At 38.9% G+C, this 17,822-nt stretch overlaps 1 protein-coding gene across 1 annotated transcript in view; it reads right to left on the bottom strand.

Annotated features, from left to right (window-relative positions):
• Window positions 1-17,822, bottom strand: part of MTHFD1L (methylenetetrahydrofolate dehydrogenase (NADP+ dependent) 1-like) — a gene marked incomplete at its 3' end in the record, with an annotated part of 105,709 nt that overhangs the window by 11,137 nt on the left and 76,750 nt on the right. The window contains exons 21-24 of the mRNA XM_008940405.1: window positions 5,670-5,809; window positions 3,968-4,009; window positions 3,109-3,209; window positions 2,532-2,709 (exon numbers count right to left, since the gene is read on the bottom strand). Coding sequence (XP_008938653.1) covers window positions 2,532-2,709; window positions 3,109-3,209; window positions 3,968-4,009; window positions 5,670-5,809 — 461 coding nt within the window. The remainder of the gene's footprint in view (window positions 1-2,531; window positions 2,710-3,108; window positions 3,210-3,967; window positions 4,010-5,669; window positions 5,810-17,822) is intronic.

Raw genomic sequence — 17,822 nt, 5'->3', positions numbered from 1 at the left:
GCCATTTGGAAAAAAAAAAAACAAAAAACCAACAGACTGTCTAGCTGACCTGGACTACCATCCAATTACATACCTGACTGTATACTAATAATATAATTTGCTGCAAATTTTGTTTAACTAATAAAAAAAAAGTTCTAAACCAGTTTTACATACAGGTGGTTTGGTATTCTGTTTTTAAAATCCTAGGGTAATGCTTTCTAACAAAATATCAAAATGTTGAATGAGCTTATTACTGCTACCATGGTCTGTGCTATTGGATGTTGTTCTAATTATATCAGATTTTGGAATCAAATTCTGATGAAGTTTTCCAGACTGAGGAAATCAGGCACAGACATAAAGGACTAAATGGAGACATGGAGTAAAGGGAAGAGTAGAGCAATCTCATAAAGATAGAGAGAGAGATGAATGAAGTGGTTGTGGGTTTATTCAAAGTATTTCCCCCTTTGACCTTGCAAAGGGGAAAGTAACAAAAAAAACCCCACAGAGCAAGCCATGTCAAACTTGAGGCAACCAGGACTTAAGAGTATTCAGGTACCTGGACAAACCCAGCAGTCACTGGAAAGAGAAGGATGGAACTATTGTTTCACTTACATCCCCGTTAGGCACAATGACAGGGAGAAATCAGCTGTCTGAGTCCTATCTTACTCCCTCTTCTCTTTCTTAATTTTCTGTCATAGTTACCCCTTTGAACACTAGAAATCACTCCTCAAAACTACTACATCAAAAAGCCCTATTACAACCTTAATTAACATCTAGGAAGGGTCATTTGTAAGAGGTGCCTTTCCTTCACATCTCTGTGAACCCAGTGACCAAATGACCTACCATATTGTACAAGTGACAGCATTGCTGTTTACTTTCCCACTTCCAACTGCTTCAGTCACCTTCCTTTGCTCACTAAGAACGAAACAGAAGCCTGAACTTTACACTTTATTGTTTTTGTTGGCCTGAATGTACTTTTTTACAGTATTTTAATAACTTTATATGCTTTTACAAAATCTCTTCAACATATTTTTGAGGCTTGTAATACTTGTGTTAAGTTGATGTAAAGATGTGATTCATACCCTTTGTGCTTAAGATCATGCTGCTTATGTAAAACAGCACAGAAAGATATGTCTGGGAAACACATTAAAGAAGAAATCAATCTCTTTTTCTTCCTTCACAGAGGCAGAGTCCACTCCTACCAATCCCTTCTACTTAATCATACCACAAGATTGTAAGCTACACACAATATAGTAACATCAGAGCTTAAATATGAGACCTGTCAAATGGTGATGTACTCTTTCTGTAACAGAAGCATCCTATGGGGAAACTATTACATGTATTTCTGAAAAAACTTTTTTTTTTTTCCCATGTTATTACACAAACCCCCTAAAATGATATCCCTAGTTTCCAAAGCATCTCATTAGAGACAAACTCAGAAAGGCAGATACATTGTCCATTTTTGGCTGTCAAAATGTTTCATGGGCAAAATACCTTGAAAAGGTGCCACAGCACTTACATTCCCAAGCTATTTCCATCTATTCTGTGAAGGCAGAGGTCAGTACTAACAGGAGCTGGCTGGATTACTGACATTTGGGAAGATGTGGGGAGGTGAAAAGAAGAAATAATATGGGTGCAACAGATATGAGGTACATATCAGGGAGGAGAGAGTGAAAGAAAACAGTAGGGCATATCTACCTCAGGCTGAACTTTTTTCTGGAGAGAAGCATCCAACAGGAACTTTCAGCCACTTAAAAGAATGAAGCTGAGGTTCTGCTGTTAAAAATAGCATTAAAACGTTTTCTAAAGAAACTTAATCAGCACTATCAACTGGCAGTATGTCCCTCCAAATGTTCTGTCTGCACAGTAGTAGGTGCTCCAGCATAGTGCTTTCAGGGGCCCAAGAAGCCCTTCTTTGCAAACTGTTCCTCCTGACAGCTCATGACACTGCTATGCTGTTACCTTGCAACTGACTGCAACAACAAAGTCTCCAAGATATGGGAAAAGAGTCACCATCTCTGGCAGACACAGGACTGAAACTCGGACCACACCATCCTTTATTAGGTTATCTGGCTAAGCAAATTAAATGCCAAGCCCAAGCAAGGATCCCAGGAACAATGATAGGTAGAGGAACCCTAGTAATGTAATCAGTGGAAAAACCTAATCAGTGAATATTGTACTAGCAGACTCCAATGTCAAGAGAAAAGGAACTGAACTGGGCCAGCCCATGCTTTTCATGTTTGCCTGAGGGCTGTGGGTGTGTAAGTCTCCTACAACAATTTGTCAATGTTGCAACTACAGACATACTTTTATGGTAAACAAGAAAGTATCAAAAACATCATTCAATACACTAATAACAAGCACTACCAGCAAGTATCCTGCTCCTCTGATTACACAAGCTGCAGATTGATTTTTCTCTTCAGCTTTTGTGATTTTAAGCCAGGTCAAGCTCCTTTCTAAGTATGTTAGATAGCTTTGTTGCTATATTCTTGTTTTAAATCCAACACTAACCAGGCATGCATTCATTAAAAAAAAAAATAAAAAAATCTTACCTCCAAGTTGTAGAGATACTTGAAACTGTTTTTCTGATTGGCTGCCTTCTCCACAGCTTGAGCTAATTTTACTGCTCCTCTACCACCAGCCGACCAGTGATAGCAGGGTACAGCATCAAATGCTCCAGACTGCTTTGCAATCTTACACACCAGATCAACCTCAGCAGGCGAGTCAGTTCTGCCAAACAAAGAGTTCTGTCTCATTATTTTCATTACTTCTCTTTTGTAACTTTATATTCTTAGCCTTATTCCACCACCAGCAATCGTAAAGCAAGTCTATATAGAAATTGTGTCACTTATATACAGCATCTGTATTTACATGTTTCAAGAACACTTTCTGTAATTGTTATAGCTAATTATCATGCAAGATTAATAGTTCCATAACAGCATGCGCTTTTTTCAGTGGTTTTAAAACCTTAAGACTGAGCTAAGGATTTAAAGGTCTTTATATTCATGATGAAAAAAGGAAATTCTTTAAGAGTTTCTTCATGCCAAAACTGATCAATTTAAAAACCAAGAAGAGGGTGAAATCTGAACTGTGGATCTACTCAAAGGAGTAATGAAAGAATAGACTTACTTGAAGATGTTTAGAGCAACCACAACAGGAACTCCAAAGAGCTGAGTAATTTGAATCTGTTTCTGTAGATTACAGCAGCCATCAGCTACCAGCTGCAGGTTCTACACAATTAAATAAAAATTAATGGAAATGGCAAGATACATCAAGTATTTTGCAGCCAAAGAATTTTCCATAAGTTAAACTGAACATAAACAGTGCTGATCGTGGCAGCTGTAGGCAAGTAAAATATTTCCAGATAAAAATATTTTGGTACTTATCTTATTAATTCTTATTTCAATTGGTAACAGACATTTAAGTAACAAAGCAGCATCCAAAATTTGTACATGAATGCCTCGGTCTCTTCTGGGACACAAGAAGACAGTGCAGCTGATGACTGGTTGCCTGTCATGATACTGAAAGGGCTGTTCTTCTCTTGTGTGCAAGGTTTATAAACAAAATACAGTAGTGGGGTGGGGTTTGCAATACAGACGTTAGAATCACAGCCTAATCTCTATATACATATATATTCCAGATAAAAGCACGTTAGGTTTCCATATTTACTGCTTTACCTCACACTTTGTAGGCCTTACTTGCAATACACATATCCTTAACCCGATAAAAGCAAAAGACCAGAATTTGTCTACAGCAGAGACAAAGAAACAAACCTGTAGAAGACACTCTTGTTTGAAGAGTGACATCCAATACCAGATGTGAAGCGCAAACAGATTAAACCTGTTATTTAACAAACAGCTTAAGCTATCAATAATTTTAAGAAGTGTCTTTGATCCCTGCACCACTCTGCTCTTGTGCCTCCAGAAGTGCTACCTTATTTTGTCACTTCAAATAAAAACTTCTGAAGTTTTATAATAATTCCTCTTACCTCCTCTGTGTATTCTTTCTTCAAGGGAGCACCAGCAGTTACCTGGAATAATAAGCAATCGAAGTCATCACAGATTGACACTTGTCACAATCCTAAATAGTTGGAAGTGCACTTTTGCTTACTTTCTGTATTGCCAGTCAGCACACACACACACACACTACGCACAACATCACAGGTTGACTGCAGCTTCTGTTTTATTCCATGTCACACTGGTCCATGCAGAATAACAACACTTCCTGTTGTATTTGGGTAGCAAGACACAGCTAGAGGCTCAGCAACTGGTTGTAAAAGATTTATCAGAGAGGAGGTAGTTGGATCCCATTCTACATGTTTAACAATGCAATAGCAGTGCAAAGACAACAGACAGCAGCCTCTGACAGCTGGCTGGAGGAGTAACACTGACACAGATGACTAGAAGAGGAACATCATCTTTGGATGTCCTCTAATTGTAATTCTAATTGACAAGTAGTTTACTTACTAATCGTGCTGGAAAGCACAAAGGTATACAAATAAAGAGTATCACCAGGATAGACTACTGAGTCTCCAGGGACCACATACATCCAGGCACTGGACTTAGATGCTTTTTTGTCAAGCACTGGTGTTGGTCCATTTTATAGTTAACCTCTCAGGAAAAGTATCTGGTACCCTACACACCTCTATGATGCATTATGTAAATAAAGCAAGCTTTATACTTCTAAAGACACAGAGCAGACAGAAAGAGGGACAACTATTAAGACATATTTAAGTCCTACTTTTGCTAGATTGAATGAAAATATACCTGCCTTCATAGGCTGGGAGGAGTATAATTGAAAAATAAGAAAACTTGCATTACAAGTGGATTAAAATGATAGAAAGTTATATAATTATGTCAATGTAAAAGACTGAAAAAGGACAGCTCAGCTTTAGCTCTAAAAGATGATTAGCTGTAAGGGAGACCATGAATTCCAAAATTTTGTGGCTGTGGAGACAGCTCTGGTATTTTCACCCAGTGAGACTGTTTCCCTGGCAGCATCACTCTCTTGCATGCTGCTGGGAAGATGAAAGTGTTTCTAGGAGTTAAGTGTCTGGCTGCTCGACTAGCAGAGTCCAGTCTGATTCTATGACTGAGGAGTATGTCTACAATAAGTAATCTGCACAAGTCTCTTTGTGGCTTAAATAGCAAAAAAATTATACATTGGTGACTTTCAGTATACTGGGAAAACACCCGCAAAATTTTATCAGTTACCTCAGCATCCCTGAGGGAATTAACCTGAGCAGATTAAAAGAACAGAAGGGGGTTCCCATTATGCAGTGAAAGAAAACTCAAATGCTCCCTTCTTCCACTCACATACTGCAGCCTGAACTCTTTTCATTCCTTGTCAGCTGCCAGCCTGTGACTACTTCAGTGCATTTAAAAATGCTATTTCAAAAGGCAGGGAAAAGAACATATATACACACTACAGCATTTTTTTCCATGCAAACAGAATTCCCTTCCTCAGCAACATTTAGAACTTCTTCAGAGCTCTTTCGTCCCTCTTTTTTCATTTGTGCCTTTCCATTCCTGCATTACCTTTGGAGGTAACATCTATATAATGAAGTAACTCAGAAGGGATATTTAAATACTGCCCCGTAGGCTACCCCCAGTATTTCTTATACTAAAGTATTTTACTTATTTCAAATATTAGCAACAATTTTATTTTGCAAGAAAGGTGCAGAAACTTACATTTGGCCCACCTCCATGCATCTTCAAAGCCCTCACTGTAGCAACAAGTACAACCACACTGGGAACCAAGCCAGAAGCTCTGCATTTGATGTTGAAGAATTTCTCCATCCCAATGTCAGCACCAAAGCCAGCTTCAGTTACTGTTAAACATTAAAAAACCAAAACCAAACCACACATAAAACATGCTTTTGGTTAAACACTGGGGGATATTTCTACTTTAGCATGCAGTTGCACTTAAACATACATCAGTACTCAGTTTTGAATGCAAATAGAGGTCTATTTACATTACTGAGTCTGATTAAAACGTATTCCCAAACCAGAAATAAATTCTCTTATTCTTGATATGTACAATATATCATCAAAAGTAGTCACAGAGTGGGAAAAAAAACCCCAAGTAATTCAAGTTAGTTGGAATTAAACTCTTTTTTAAAAATCAAGTCCTCTGAAATAGCTGTTTCTGTGTAATTATAATTAAAATGTTTGCAAATTCTTACAGATATAATCCTTCTCTACGTTATTCCTCCTCCCTTGATTTCTCTAAAGACATGCTTTTATCACAACTAATGGACCTAAATTCTCTAAGGTTTGCAGAAATTCTGGTCACCTTTTGCTTTTGTGGAGAAGATGTTTAATTATAAACACAAACCAGCAATGAGAGAGAGTCACAACTCAGTGTTAAAAATACTCTTAAACAGTGAATTCCAGAATGGGATTTTGCACCAAAAAAGTCAGATATTAAGGTAACAGGACTCAGCAGAAAAATCTGTGCAGAATTAGGATACATCCGGCAAAGTATTTTTAGCAGAGCTACAAATAAAAGAGAAGATAAAATGTATTAAATAATGTTAGTCTCTTCAGAGCTGATTTGCTCCAATTTGAAAAATTATTTCAATTATCGCTTTTAAAATTCAAATAATTTCCTTTTACTCGACAAACACAAGCACACAGCAATTAAAAAATTCAAGGGATCAAGTCATCTGTTGGTTGAATATTTGCTGATGTAACCATTTCCCAGCAGAACACACTGGAGAGTCGGGTTTAATGTGTGCCTCTGGAAGAGATGAAGGGACTGAGCCAGACAAGTCCGTGTGGGAAAGCAGCTTGCATCAGAGGCTTCTGGACCTGACTCCAAGCAGGGCTGGTAACGTCTGCTCGTAACCCCAGCAGCCTGCAAAAACTAGTGAATTCCTTTTTCTTCCTCTCCCTCTTGCCAGCAGTTTTGACTGTCATGCTTAGGAGGGGAGGGGACCACAAAGAGTTGATTGAACGTTTTGGGGCTGGAAACCTTCAGCAGGGCCGAGGAGGAGGAGGTACAGATCTGCCCTGCTGCTGTGGGAGAAAGTATCTTTCTGTTGGCAGCTTATGCACTTTAGGAAGTCCCAGCCTTTGCGCATTTGTCCTCACCCCACCAGTCCTTTTCCACCTCTTTATTTTGCACAGGCTGAAACAATTGCCTGCGTGGCTCTGCTCAGAGGGAGGAAACGGCTGCTGGGGCTGAGGGGGAAAGCAAGAGCTAGCCAACAAGGGGGTGGGCATATGGCAGGGAGCAGGGTCCTCTTGAAATAGTAATATAGCCAGTGTCATGGTTAGCGTCCTCCAAAATCATTATAATATTATCTTTTTCTGAATAGTCCTGGGAATAACAGACATACCAAACATGGACACAAAACAAAACAAAAAAGAAGGTATTTACACAAACACAATAATTCACAGGAACAAAGCTGCTCAGGATAAGTCATATTAAAAGCAGAGCCAGGGATCACATGCCTGCTTTCCAGTAACCCCCATTCTTCTCTTCCAGTCTCCTATGTGGCACAGTGTGATTAATGAGAACTCTTGAGTCAGAAATATATAACCACAATCAATCTTTAACATAAACAACAGATAAACTACCAAGTACTTGAGAGGGTGGGAAAATAACTTGTCTTTTACAGAGATTGCCAGTGTATACACATAGCAGTCTCCCAACGTTTCCAAACAATGTTTCCAGGGAGTTAATCCTTTTCATGCCAAGCCTTTTCAAGGGTCAGCTTTCCTTAGAGAAAGGAGGAGTGCAAGTCTACCTCTCAGTGACAGAGAAAAGGAGAGATGTCAGCCCTCCAGTAAGCACAGGAACTGTACACACAGGACTGCCCTGCTCTCAGGGGGTGCTAGCCACCCTTCAGGCAATCTAAGCAGCCAGGGCAAATGCCCAGGACAGCTGGACAGGGGCACTTATCTGGCTAGCTGTGCATATTCCTCTATTCTTTGCAGTACATTCCTTTGATACGGAGGGCAAGAAGAAATTTTGTTTAAACAACCCAAATCCTGTATCGACATCTGAAAAGCTCACAGAACATGGGTGCCCATCAGAGTGAGTGCTATGACATGGAGAATGGGATTTTTTCATCTGAAGCAGAGGAAAGGGAGAGGAACGTTGGTGCTTTCTCCAGTGTGCGGAAGGAAACCGGATGTAGTAGAAAAGCTGCCTGGATAAAAGTTGCAACACTGTTTTATTTCCTCTGAGGAATAGTGAGAAGATAGAATAATATGCCAAGCTATTATATTTTAAAATGTTTGTGCTGAAACACTTAATACAATTACTTTCAGATTGTTTCCTGCTTTGAAATGGAAGTGTCAATGAAAAACAAATACAGGCTATGAATGGGAAGTTTCAAGCTAGTCTACGTTTAGAGATTGTGAGATAAATCAGCTAATCATTTTAAATGTAACAACAGAAATTTGAAGTAATACACGGGTTCATTTATTTCAGTTATCATTTCTCATATGAGGTTTGTCAGCAAAAGGCAATTATAGATTACAGGTGAGCTGATGGATTTTTGTGAAGAAACATCTACCTAAGCAGATGTCGTCTGCCATACCTCAACTGAAGGAAAGTTTATGATGCAACCACTACTACCTGCCTACAGAGACCTTACTCAGCTTCAGCACCCCTCCCCAAAAGCCTTTTCATCTTGCCCCCTGCCAAGTGGCCATTTCCCAGCCCTGTGAATCATGGTTACCTGGGCTGCTGCCCTGCAAGTAGGTGGGGGGTTTGCTGTAGTTGTGATGGTGCTGGTATGATGTTAATAGCTTGCTTTGATTTTCCAGCCACAAACACAGCAGTTCTAATGAAAGTAAAAAGGTAAATGATTTGTCTCCAGGGAGTTCACAGAAAACATACAGGTGTTTGCACTTCCAGCCTGAGAATGCAACCCCACAGCAACATATGCTGACCCAGATCAGTGGTTTTACAGTCCCAAGCCTTACTCTGCATTCTAGATCCCCTTCTTGCACTGGTAAAACTAGACAATGATCCAGACCACCACTAAAATATTATTTTCTGGGTGTAATGTTCAGAGCTTATAGCTCTTTGGACTGTCTCACTGCGTGGTAATTTAAGTGCAAAACCTAATTCTACAAATACTCTGTTGTTTGATTTCATGCTTCAATTTTCTAGCTCAAATATCCTAAAGAACCTTAGAATGAAGATTAAAAACTAAAATCTCATGTATCAGCAGTGCACTATCATTACATCACTTTTAATAGTGGGCCATAGATCAAATCTAGCAATTAATATACAGGTATATATGAGGAATAAACTGCAACAAAATGCTCCAAAATGTTAAAATAATTTCTTATCATAAAAGATCATGTGAGAGTGACACACTCATTCTAAGACATCACAGAAACTGGGGAATCTTGTTTCAAAACAAAAGTAGGCAAAATACAACACACAATTACTATAGGTCTTTCTACAGGTTATTTACATGACATTGACTTCACTCAGTTCAGGTACCAAAATAACCCATAAACTATAGCTTTCATTCAGAGCAAGAACCCAAAATATCCAAACTAGGTACAAAAGGGGAAGGAAAAGCTCATAAACTTGGAATTAGGCAGTAGCAATGATAAGTCTGTTGGATGGTGTAAAGTCAGAACAATTGATATTCTTCACTGAAGTCTCTAATTCCACTTCAGGGTTCAGGCAAATGAACAAGTCACTCCAATGTTTTGATTGCTTGTTTATGATTGCCATAACCTCTTCATGGAATTACTGACTTGCCAAGCACACCTGGGAACACTTCTAACACCTATACATGACAATATCTTAAATAGACCATTATGGTTTAAAAAGCTAATTAGATTTCATCATCATGCTTAATACAAAATGTAATTTTTCTCCACTTAAAAATACATCTATCATGCTATAGCTGCATAAAGTGGTTCCACATTAACCTCACATTTACATACTACTTGAAAGCCTTACAGGGAGTGATGTTTAGATTTCTTTTTTAATAGACATTTCACCCACAATTGAACTTCGTGTAAAATGACAATAATTTCTAGTGAAAGTAACTTCTCCCTAGTCAAATAAATGTCAAAATAAAATATTTGTATGATAAAGGGCTAAGTCAGATGCATACATACGAGGCGAGGCCTTAGGACACAAATTGTGGGCCTGGATTCTTGAACAATGTAAAAGGAAATGGAAACTCTGAGCCACGAGCTGCCATTTACTCCCCACATGTAAACATATCTGTTCTGGTGCAGCTGTCTGCTGGTAAACTCAGGAAAAGAAGAGTTCAAAGTCACAGAAGCACATGAACTGTGAACCTGGAGCTGGAGGCATGCTAGCTGTAAAGTACTGATACGTTCTTGTTTAAGTGAGAAATACCAAGGTGCACAACTGCCAAGAAAAACTAGGATGATCAGTGACTTCTCTAACAGGATATCATATTTTTGTTAGTATAGCTAGGGATGAATAAACCAGATGTTTGTCCATTCTGACTCTGGCAATTTATCTGATGTGAACTTCCATTATTATGACTGATTTTGGAATGTAACAGATACTTCTTTTTCATTATTTTTTTTTTCCTCTATCCTAACAGGGGGAGTCTTCCTGTTCATTTTTCTTCCAACGCATTCTCAGATGGCACACAACTCAGGCACTCACCGCTACCAAGGCTGGATACAAAGTCCAGCAGAAAACTACACATACATATATTAAGGCTGAACTTTTTTTCATACCATGAATAAAGCAGTTTGCATCAGCTAACAAAGTTTTACGTTGCTGTTGTGAGGCCTTGGAGACAAGGTAATGGGAAAAAATGTTTGCCATTTAGTTTATCAGAAGATAAGCTCATTGGAGGTAATGGGTACTTTTCACCTTTTGCTAACGAAGAATGCTAGGGCAGTATGTGCTCTGCAGAGGTCCGAGCACTGGAGATTTTTGACTGTTAACCACTCATCTATGCTTTTGACTGAACCAGTAGATTGGGTAGTCCTGGTTTCTTAAACCAAAAGGATCATATTTTTAACAGCTATTAATTGGTTTTCTTGCATAAGATAACCTAACGGAAATAAACTTTATTCTCAGAAAGCAGATTATAGGAAGTTATGTTCAACACTAGTTCACTTGAGGGTCTGTGTGGAAGTCTCTCTAAGGAGAGCAGACCACCTGCACAAGCACCCCCAGAAAGACATGCTAAAAGTGCCTTCTTTCTGCCTCCACTGGTGTACCCTCTGAGCCACATTACTCAAGCTCTAGCACTTAAGACACCACCAAATATAAATATCTTTGGAGGAAAAAAAAAAAAAGAGCTGGAAATTTTCAGCTTCTTCACACAAACAAATGTGTTAGCTGAAAACAAAGATTAACACTCATGTACCCTGTGATCATACCCCATGACAGCAGCAGATCAATTCATGCTGCCTTCCTCCCAAGGAGACTTGCCTCCAGTAGCTGAGCATCTTGGGGCTCAGCTGACCATCCCTGCCTCCTGGCAGCAAGGGCTGTGCCAAGAGCTCAGCTCCCAGAAATACACCTCATCCAAGTGCTGATTCCTATATTCCTGGGATCCTATAACAAGCTATTTCAACCTTTTACTCTGAAACACTGCTTTTTCCACAAGAGATTAATTTTACCACTGAAAGTCAGACCAGCTTTAAATGAGAAGCTAAAGGTTACAGAATAACCTCTCACAGTTATTCACTTTAAATACCAATGGCTGTTAACTTTCCAAGAGCATCCCATATATTAAACAACTTAATGGGCGGAACGACTCATACAGATTATTCTCAGAATATAGACAAAAAAACCACCAGAAAGTTCACTCTACTACAAGCCAGACTCCTGAAAATACTCTTAAATCTCAATTCTCTCACAATTAAGGATATAATTCCTCTCTGTTTTTTTTTTACAGGCCTGCTTATATGTGTATGCTGCACATACTGGATTTGAAATTTGAGGAGGGGGGAAATCAAACTGAAAACTCCAGGAGCTGACAGGAGTGGCACTGTGTGACAGAAATCATGCTCTCCACATCTCTGCTTGCCTCCCTCTCTTGAAAATACACTGAAATGCAACTACAGTGATTCCTGTCTACAAAGCAACAATTTAGGGCATGGTTTTACACTGTGGCTGAACCAAATGAGCACCTTGTGTTGCTGAGAAGGCAATTCCTCTTCCCTCTTAAGTTTTCCACCTTTCTCCCCTGCTTGCTTGATCCCTCCTTCCCTGCTGCCCAGACTTCCCATGGGTTTTGGCACTCATCTAATTGGAAACTAAACTGGTGGAATTTGCTAACCAGAAAACAAATACAGAGAAAAAAAATATTTTTTTTTTTTTTAATTGGGTTAGATTTGAATCAGCTGAAGTGAGACCAGAGAAGTGCCTGAACATGTTCAAACCCGCAGCAAAAGCAAACAAACAAAAGGAGGGGAAGGAAGATGCATTTCAACAGCGGCAAACCATTAATTCATCCCTAGCCACCTTGTCAAACCATACTCTGATATTTTGAATGCAAAATTTGACATCTTCTCACAGCTCACTAGTAATGAGCTCATTATTTAGATTCATTAATAGAGATTAAAAACCTGAAGATGTCTTACAAACCACAAACAATTCATTCCAGCAGAAATAAAGTGAGCTGTAACTGGCTTCATGAGCTACGTGTTCCTCTGAATCCCTCTTGCTAAGCCTGCTGGGTTTTACGGTTACTTTCTCTTAACTCCTGAGTCCTATACTTGTGTAAAGACCCATAATTTATAGGCTCAGTGTTGGCTCCTGATGTGAATTGTAATACATAGTTAAATACACTAACTAAATATACACAGTTCCCCCTTTTCTAACCTCCTTCTGCTACAATATTAACTAGAAAAAATCCAACAAAAGAACTGTGAATTTTAGGTTGCATCCTTTTACCATTCATAGCACGTTTCCTTTGAGGTAACAGAGCATCATTTGCTCATAAGACAGATGATCACATTTTTTAAATGGAGCACAGGAATAAGGCAATTATGTTATCTCATACTTAAGAGATCGTCATTAATTACAAAATTAAGCCTTTGCCACTTTTTATCTGGAGTTGCGTGGAAGGAATAATTAACAGCAGCACTGACGGATCTTCATTTAAGACCATTCACCTACAGTTCCCAAACTGCAAGGAGTATATTAACTTATGGTACCCACAGTATCACCTTGAGTGCTTAAAATAAACTTCATCACACCAAACCATGTTTTCCTCTGTGCATCTCACTACCAGACTTGCATTTACTTTCACTTTTAAATGATCCAGTTGGTTGAAACTCCTGCCACAAATACACCTTCCATCAAACTGAATCTGGTCTCTGTTGAGCTCTCAGGTTTTAGCTCCTCTTCCTCCCCTTGGAGGAGCTATGGAAAACAGACTACAAACGTGCTTTGAAAAGTCATATTACAAGCATCTGGAAAACACTGATTTCAAGAGGCAGGCAGAGAGCCTGAAGATCTTTTCCTTGGAAAAGTTCTACTCATTTCATCAAATGTCTCTGAATAGCCACATCTGCATTAGCATTAATATTGTACTGATTCATGAAAAAGGAAAGAGGGGACACAAAGGATCTTATTCTCGACACGGAACACACTTCAGCATATGCCCTGAAAGATGACCTACTTTCTACAGAGCAGCAGAAATACAATCAGGCAATAAATGGTGACACAAATAATAAATGCCGAGTGCCTAATTTTTTTTCAGCCATACAAGGTACCCTCAGAGCCTATCACAACCCAGAGACAAGATCTATTTAACCAACAACCACCACATGCCAGTCTGTGGGTGGTCATGCACTCCCACAAGCCTTCAGATGGGCATGGCTATGAGAGATGGCAAGGCTGGGAAATCACCCACCCAGCCACACGTGCTCCTCCTTGCTCTCATCGCAGAACAAAGTGCCTGTGCGTGGATGGCAGGAGAGTGGTGTCAGCTGAGGTGGGTGCCACACAACAAAGAGCCGACACTGAATCAGGATGATCAATGCTCCTGTCGCTTGGTGCAATCACCCGAGGCACGGGAGGCATGGTGTCCTCAATCACTGCAGCGCAAGCCTACCCCATAACACATCCAACTATATGCCTTGGGCTGTTGCCTTGTTAAAGCTCCCCCCAGAGTCTTTACTGAGGCACATTTTTGCAAAGTATTTCCCACCCTGCCCTTCTAACATCCTGAGGAGTGCTTGCTTATTATGATCATGATTTTGTCCATGACTTAGGCACTGCCTTTACAGCGTATTCATATCATGAATTGTCTCTCTAGGAGGAGGGACAGGTTCTGATTTCATTGAACTTAGCCTTTGCTAGGAGACAGAATGCCTTCCCTTTGTGATTGGCCTGGGAGGGGACACCAACACCTCTACTCTTGACAGAACTACTGAGACATGTTTTAGAAATTCATGGAAAAGCGCATCTCCTGTCACACAGCTACAGTATGAAGAGTATTGCACTGCACCAGCAGTTTGTCTTGATGAAAAAGCAGTCCAGTGAAACATGTAACAGCTGTAAATTACAAGTCCATCCTCAGAGCTTAACCAGAGAGCTCTGTGCTGGTGGAAATTCTACAAGGAGTGCAAGACATGTATCAAATGCAGACAGAACTGATGATAACAATACACAGAAGATTTTCAATAGAGAGAGAAAGCTATAGATACTGTTAGTAGTGTTTTGGGAGATGGGGAAAAATGTCTAGCGGTGAGAACATGCAGCATAAGCCACAGAAGACCAGATGAGGGTCAAAGAAACAGGCATATAAAACCTGCTGTGCTGCACTGGCTTTGTGAAGCAGCCACATGCATGGAGAAATGCATCAGGAGCAACTTTGGAAATCATGAAAGCTTTACAGATGTAAGCCCTCCAATAGCTTCAGGAGGTAGGCAGTAGCTTGGTTATAATTACCTATATTTTAAAAATAAACTGTACAAACCCAGTATTTGAACCTCTAGTCAAAGTGTAAGATTAATGGCTTGTGTCAAACTTATTAATATGTATTTACTGTTTTCCCCATAATTTTTGGATGAGGAAAAAGGACTCAGCTGGCTAAAATTGCTGTGGAAGATAACAGTGTCTGTTGAACCATATGTGTGTGCATATGTGTAATCTATCTTACAGAAATAATTACAAACTCAGGAGAGTGAAGGTACTAAGGTCACACCAACAAATCCCACATGGAGAAGGATTTTCCTATGAGGGTTTCCCAATTACGACCACAACCAAAACCAAAATCAAATCACACCATAATTCTGTTAGTTTATAAGCCAATTCTTTAATGCCTGGTGTGTATTTCTGCACTTAACCACAATTCACATAGTAAGGGCAACAGAACTGCCATTGCGAACTACCCATTACCATTTCTGAAATATGTGTACATTTATTAGTGGATCCACCTTTACTACAGATTATAAATTATTAATTTTTTTATCTTCAGTTCCTCTTCATAATTGCCCATCACCTTGTCATCTCAACTACTCTGTCATCCTTGGCCCTCCCCAGCATCTCTGTGGTTTCTCACCCCTCATGCAGCGGATCCCAAACCGTAAACTGAATTCCTAATTAGCTGCAAGAAAAGCTGAACCTGCAACCCTTGATTTATGAAGCTGTTACTCAGCCTCTTGGGAGCTCTGTTTGAGATGGGGTAGATGGAGGCAGCAGAGAGATGCAGTGCCCTCATGCATGTAAAGTATCTGCTCTGTTCCTGAAGCTTCATTCCCATTCAGAGCTTGCAGTCAGGGCTAAATTGATACATTACAAGCAAGTGCCTTATTACTTCAGGAAGCAAAGTCGAAGAGTTCGAGATTGTCAGCTCCAATAAAGCTGTCAGCATAGCAAATCAAGGATAGAGGGAGCAACAAAAAGACCCATCGTATAAAAGATAGACCACCCAAAATTTAAAACTGGTTGTAATTCACATTTTCTTTTACTGTATCTGAATCTGATCTGTCTTCTCAACCAAATCAAATTAATTACACAGCAGCTGTACACAACTGCAAAAATAAAATCACAAGGTCAGAGAAGCAAACTGACCCTGATATACCATTTACGATATTAATCTTTTCTTTTAATGCATTATTTTATGGAATCAGAGAAGAGTCTCCAAACGCTTTCAGATATTGTCAGCATCTGACCTTCAAAAGCACTCTGGCTATTTGCCAAAGAAGCACTTCCCATTAACAAATCATACTGGCCATATATAACCTACCATTATTTGCAATCCAATTAACATGTTTAGAAACAGTCAGAAACAAATTTATATCCCTAGACATGAATTGTTATTTTTCTTTGAAGCTAATCCCAGAAAGCCATAAGAACAGATATGTAAGCAAACTTGATTTCTGTTTTCAAAGAGAAGTAACTATTTTTTCCTTAAAATTATTTAGAATTTCCCAGCATAAAATAATGTATATGGTTTGTTGTTAGAAAATGAATAAAAAAACCCCACACAACTTGAAGCCAGCATACTTTCCAAGAAATCACAGTATTATTTTTCTATATTGTCTTCTCATAGAGTACTTCATAAAATTTATGAGGAAAAACAAAACACCTGCAAATAAAAATCTTAGGAATCTTACACATGTCATTTTTTCCCCAAGAAAATCTAAAGACATACTTTAACCTTTCCCCCAAATCATGACATTATTTCAGTTGGGCTGGTAGAGAGGTTAGCACAGGATGAAAAGAAAATTTTTTGGAGTTCTGATCCCAAAGAACACAATGTAGCTTTGAACAATTCTCCCTGGAACACCTATTAACTGAGTTCTCAGTGTGCATGTCTTTATGGAATATCAGGGGAAAACAGAAAAACAGCTTTTCTAAATATAAACTTTTACTTGATTATATTTAAATCCTGCAAACTATAATTATCACAACTAAAAATGGAAATACGTGTATTTATCTCCTTACCACATTTCACATTTGCACTGACTTCTCTGGCGCCTTGAAGATTTAAATCAGCGGTTCACGTATTGAATACACATATAAACAAACACTGCCTGCTCCATATTTGTGCATTATTAACGATTTTAATTATAAAAGCTTTCAGAAAACAAAGCACTCCTGCCTGCAGATTCAGAACAATGACTCAGAAAATAAAAAGAAAAAAACCACAGTTTCTCCAACATGATGGAAATGTATAAGAATTAGGTTTGTTCAGACAAGTAGTCCATAAAAAGAACATTAGATTTCAGTATCAAAAAGCCAGTAAAACAAACAAATCTAATAAAGACCTTTCATTTTCAAATGATATTAAAAATAAACAATTCACTAAAATTAAAATTCAGCCTTTGAAATGGGACTTGAACTCCTTATGCATACTCTGCCCTGCTGACCCTTGCTAAAGGGTGTAAGTCAATATGAAATACTCACAAACGGAGAGAGGATGATGGATTTTCTGCCAAGTAACCGTAAGCAAAAGTAATACTGTTAGCTAGGGAGCCTGCTTTTATTTCCTTTGCCAAGTGATGAATTAAGAGACCTTCCCAGCATATATGATGTCTTACTGTTTGCATTCTTTAAACTTCTGGTTCTTTTCTTCTTATAAATAAAAGAAATGCAACCACTAGGTAACAAAAGAATAAAAGGAACTTCTTATTTGCTTTTTATGAGTTTGAAGATTTAAAACTAGTTAAGTTTGCTAACTTGGGCAGGGAAGGGAAAATAAATAGGACAGAAGTTGCAATGTCAGTTTCTACTCAGAAGAATGGTATTTTATTTTTCAGGAACTGGTTAGCATCTCTACTTTCTGAATAAGTGACTTCTTCCTATCTATTTTTACCTCTGGATAACTGTCCTGAGACTTAGAATAATGGATAGCCCTTAACAGTTGTGCACTCCATACTTTTAATTTATGTATGTCGTTGACAGAG

The sequence above is a fragment of the Merops nubicus genome, unplaced genomic scaffold (assembly GCF_000691845.1).
Source record: "Merops nubicus isolate BGI_N331 unplaced genomic scaffold, ASM69184v1 scaffold7715, whole genome shotgun sequence".
Taxonomy (NCBI): Eukaryota; Metazoa; Chordata; class Aves; order Coraciiformes; family Meropidae; genus Merops; species Merops nubicus.
Note: the sequence above shows the minus strand (reverse complement) of the source record. Positions and strands in the feature narration are given on the sequence as shown.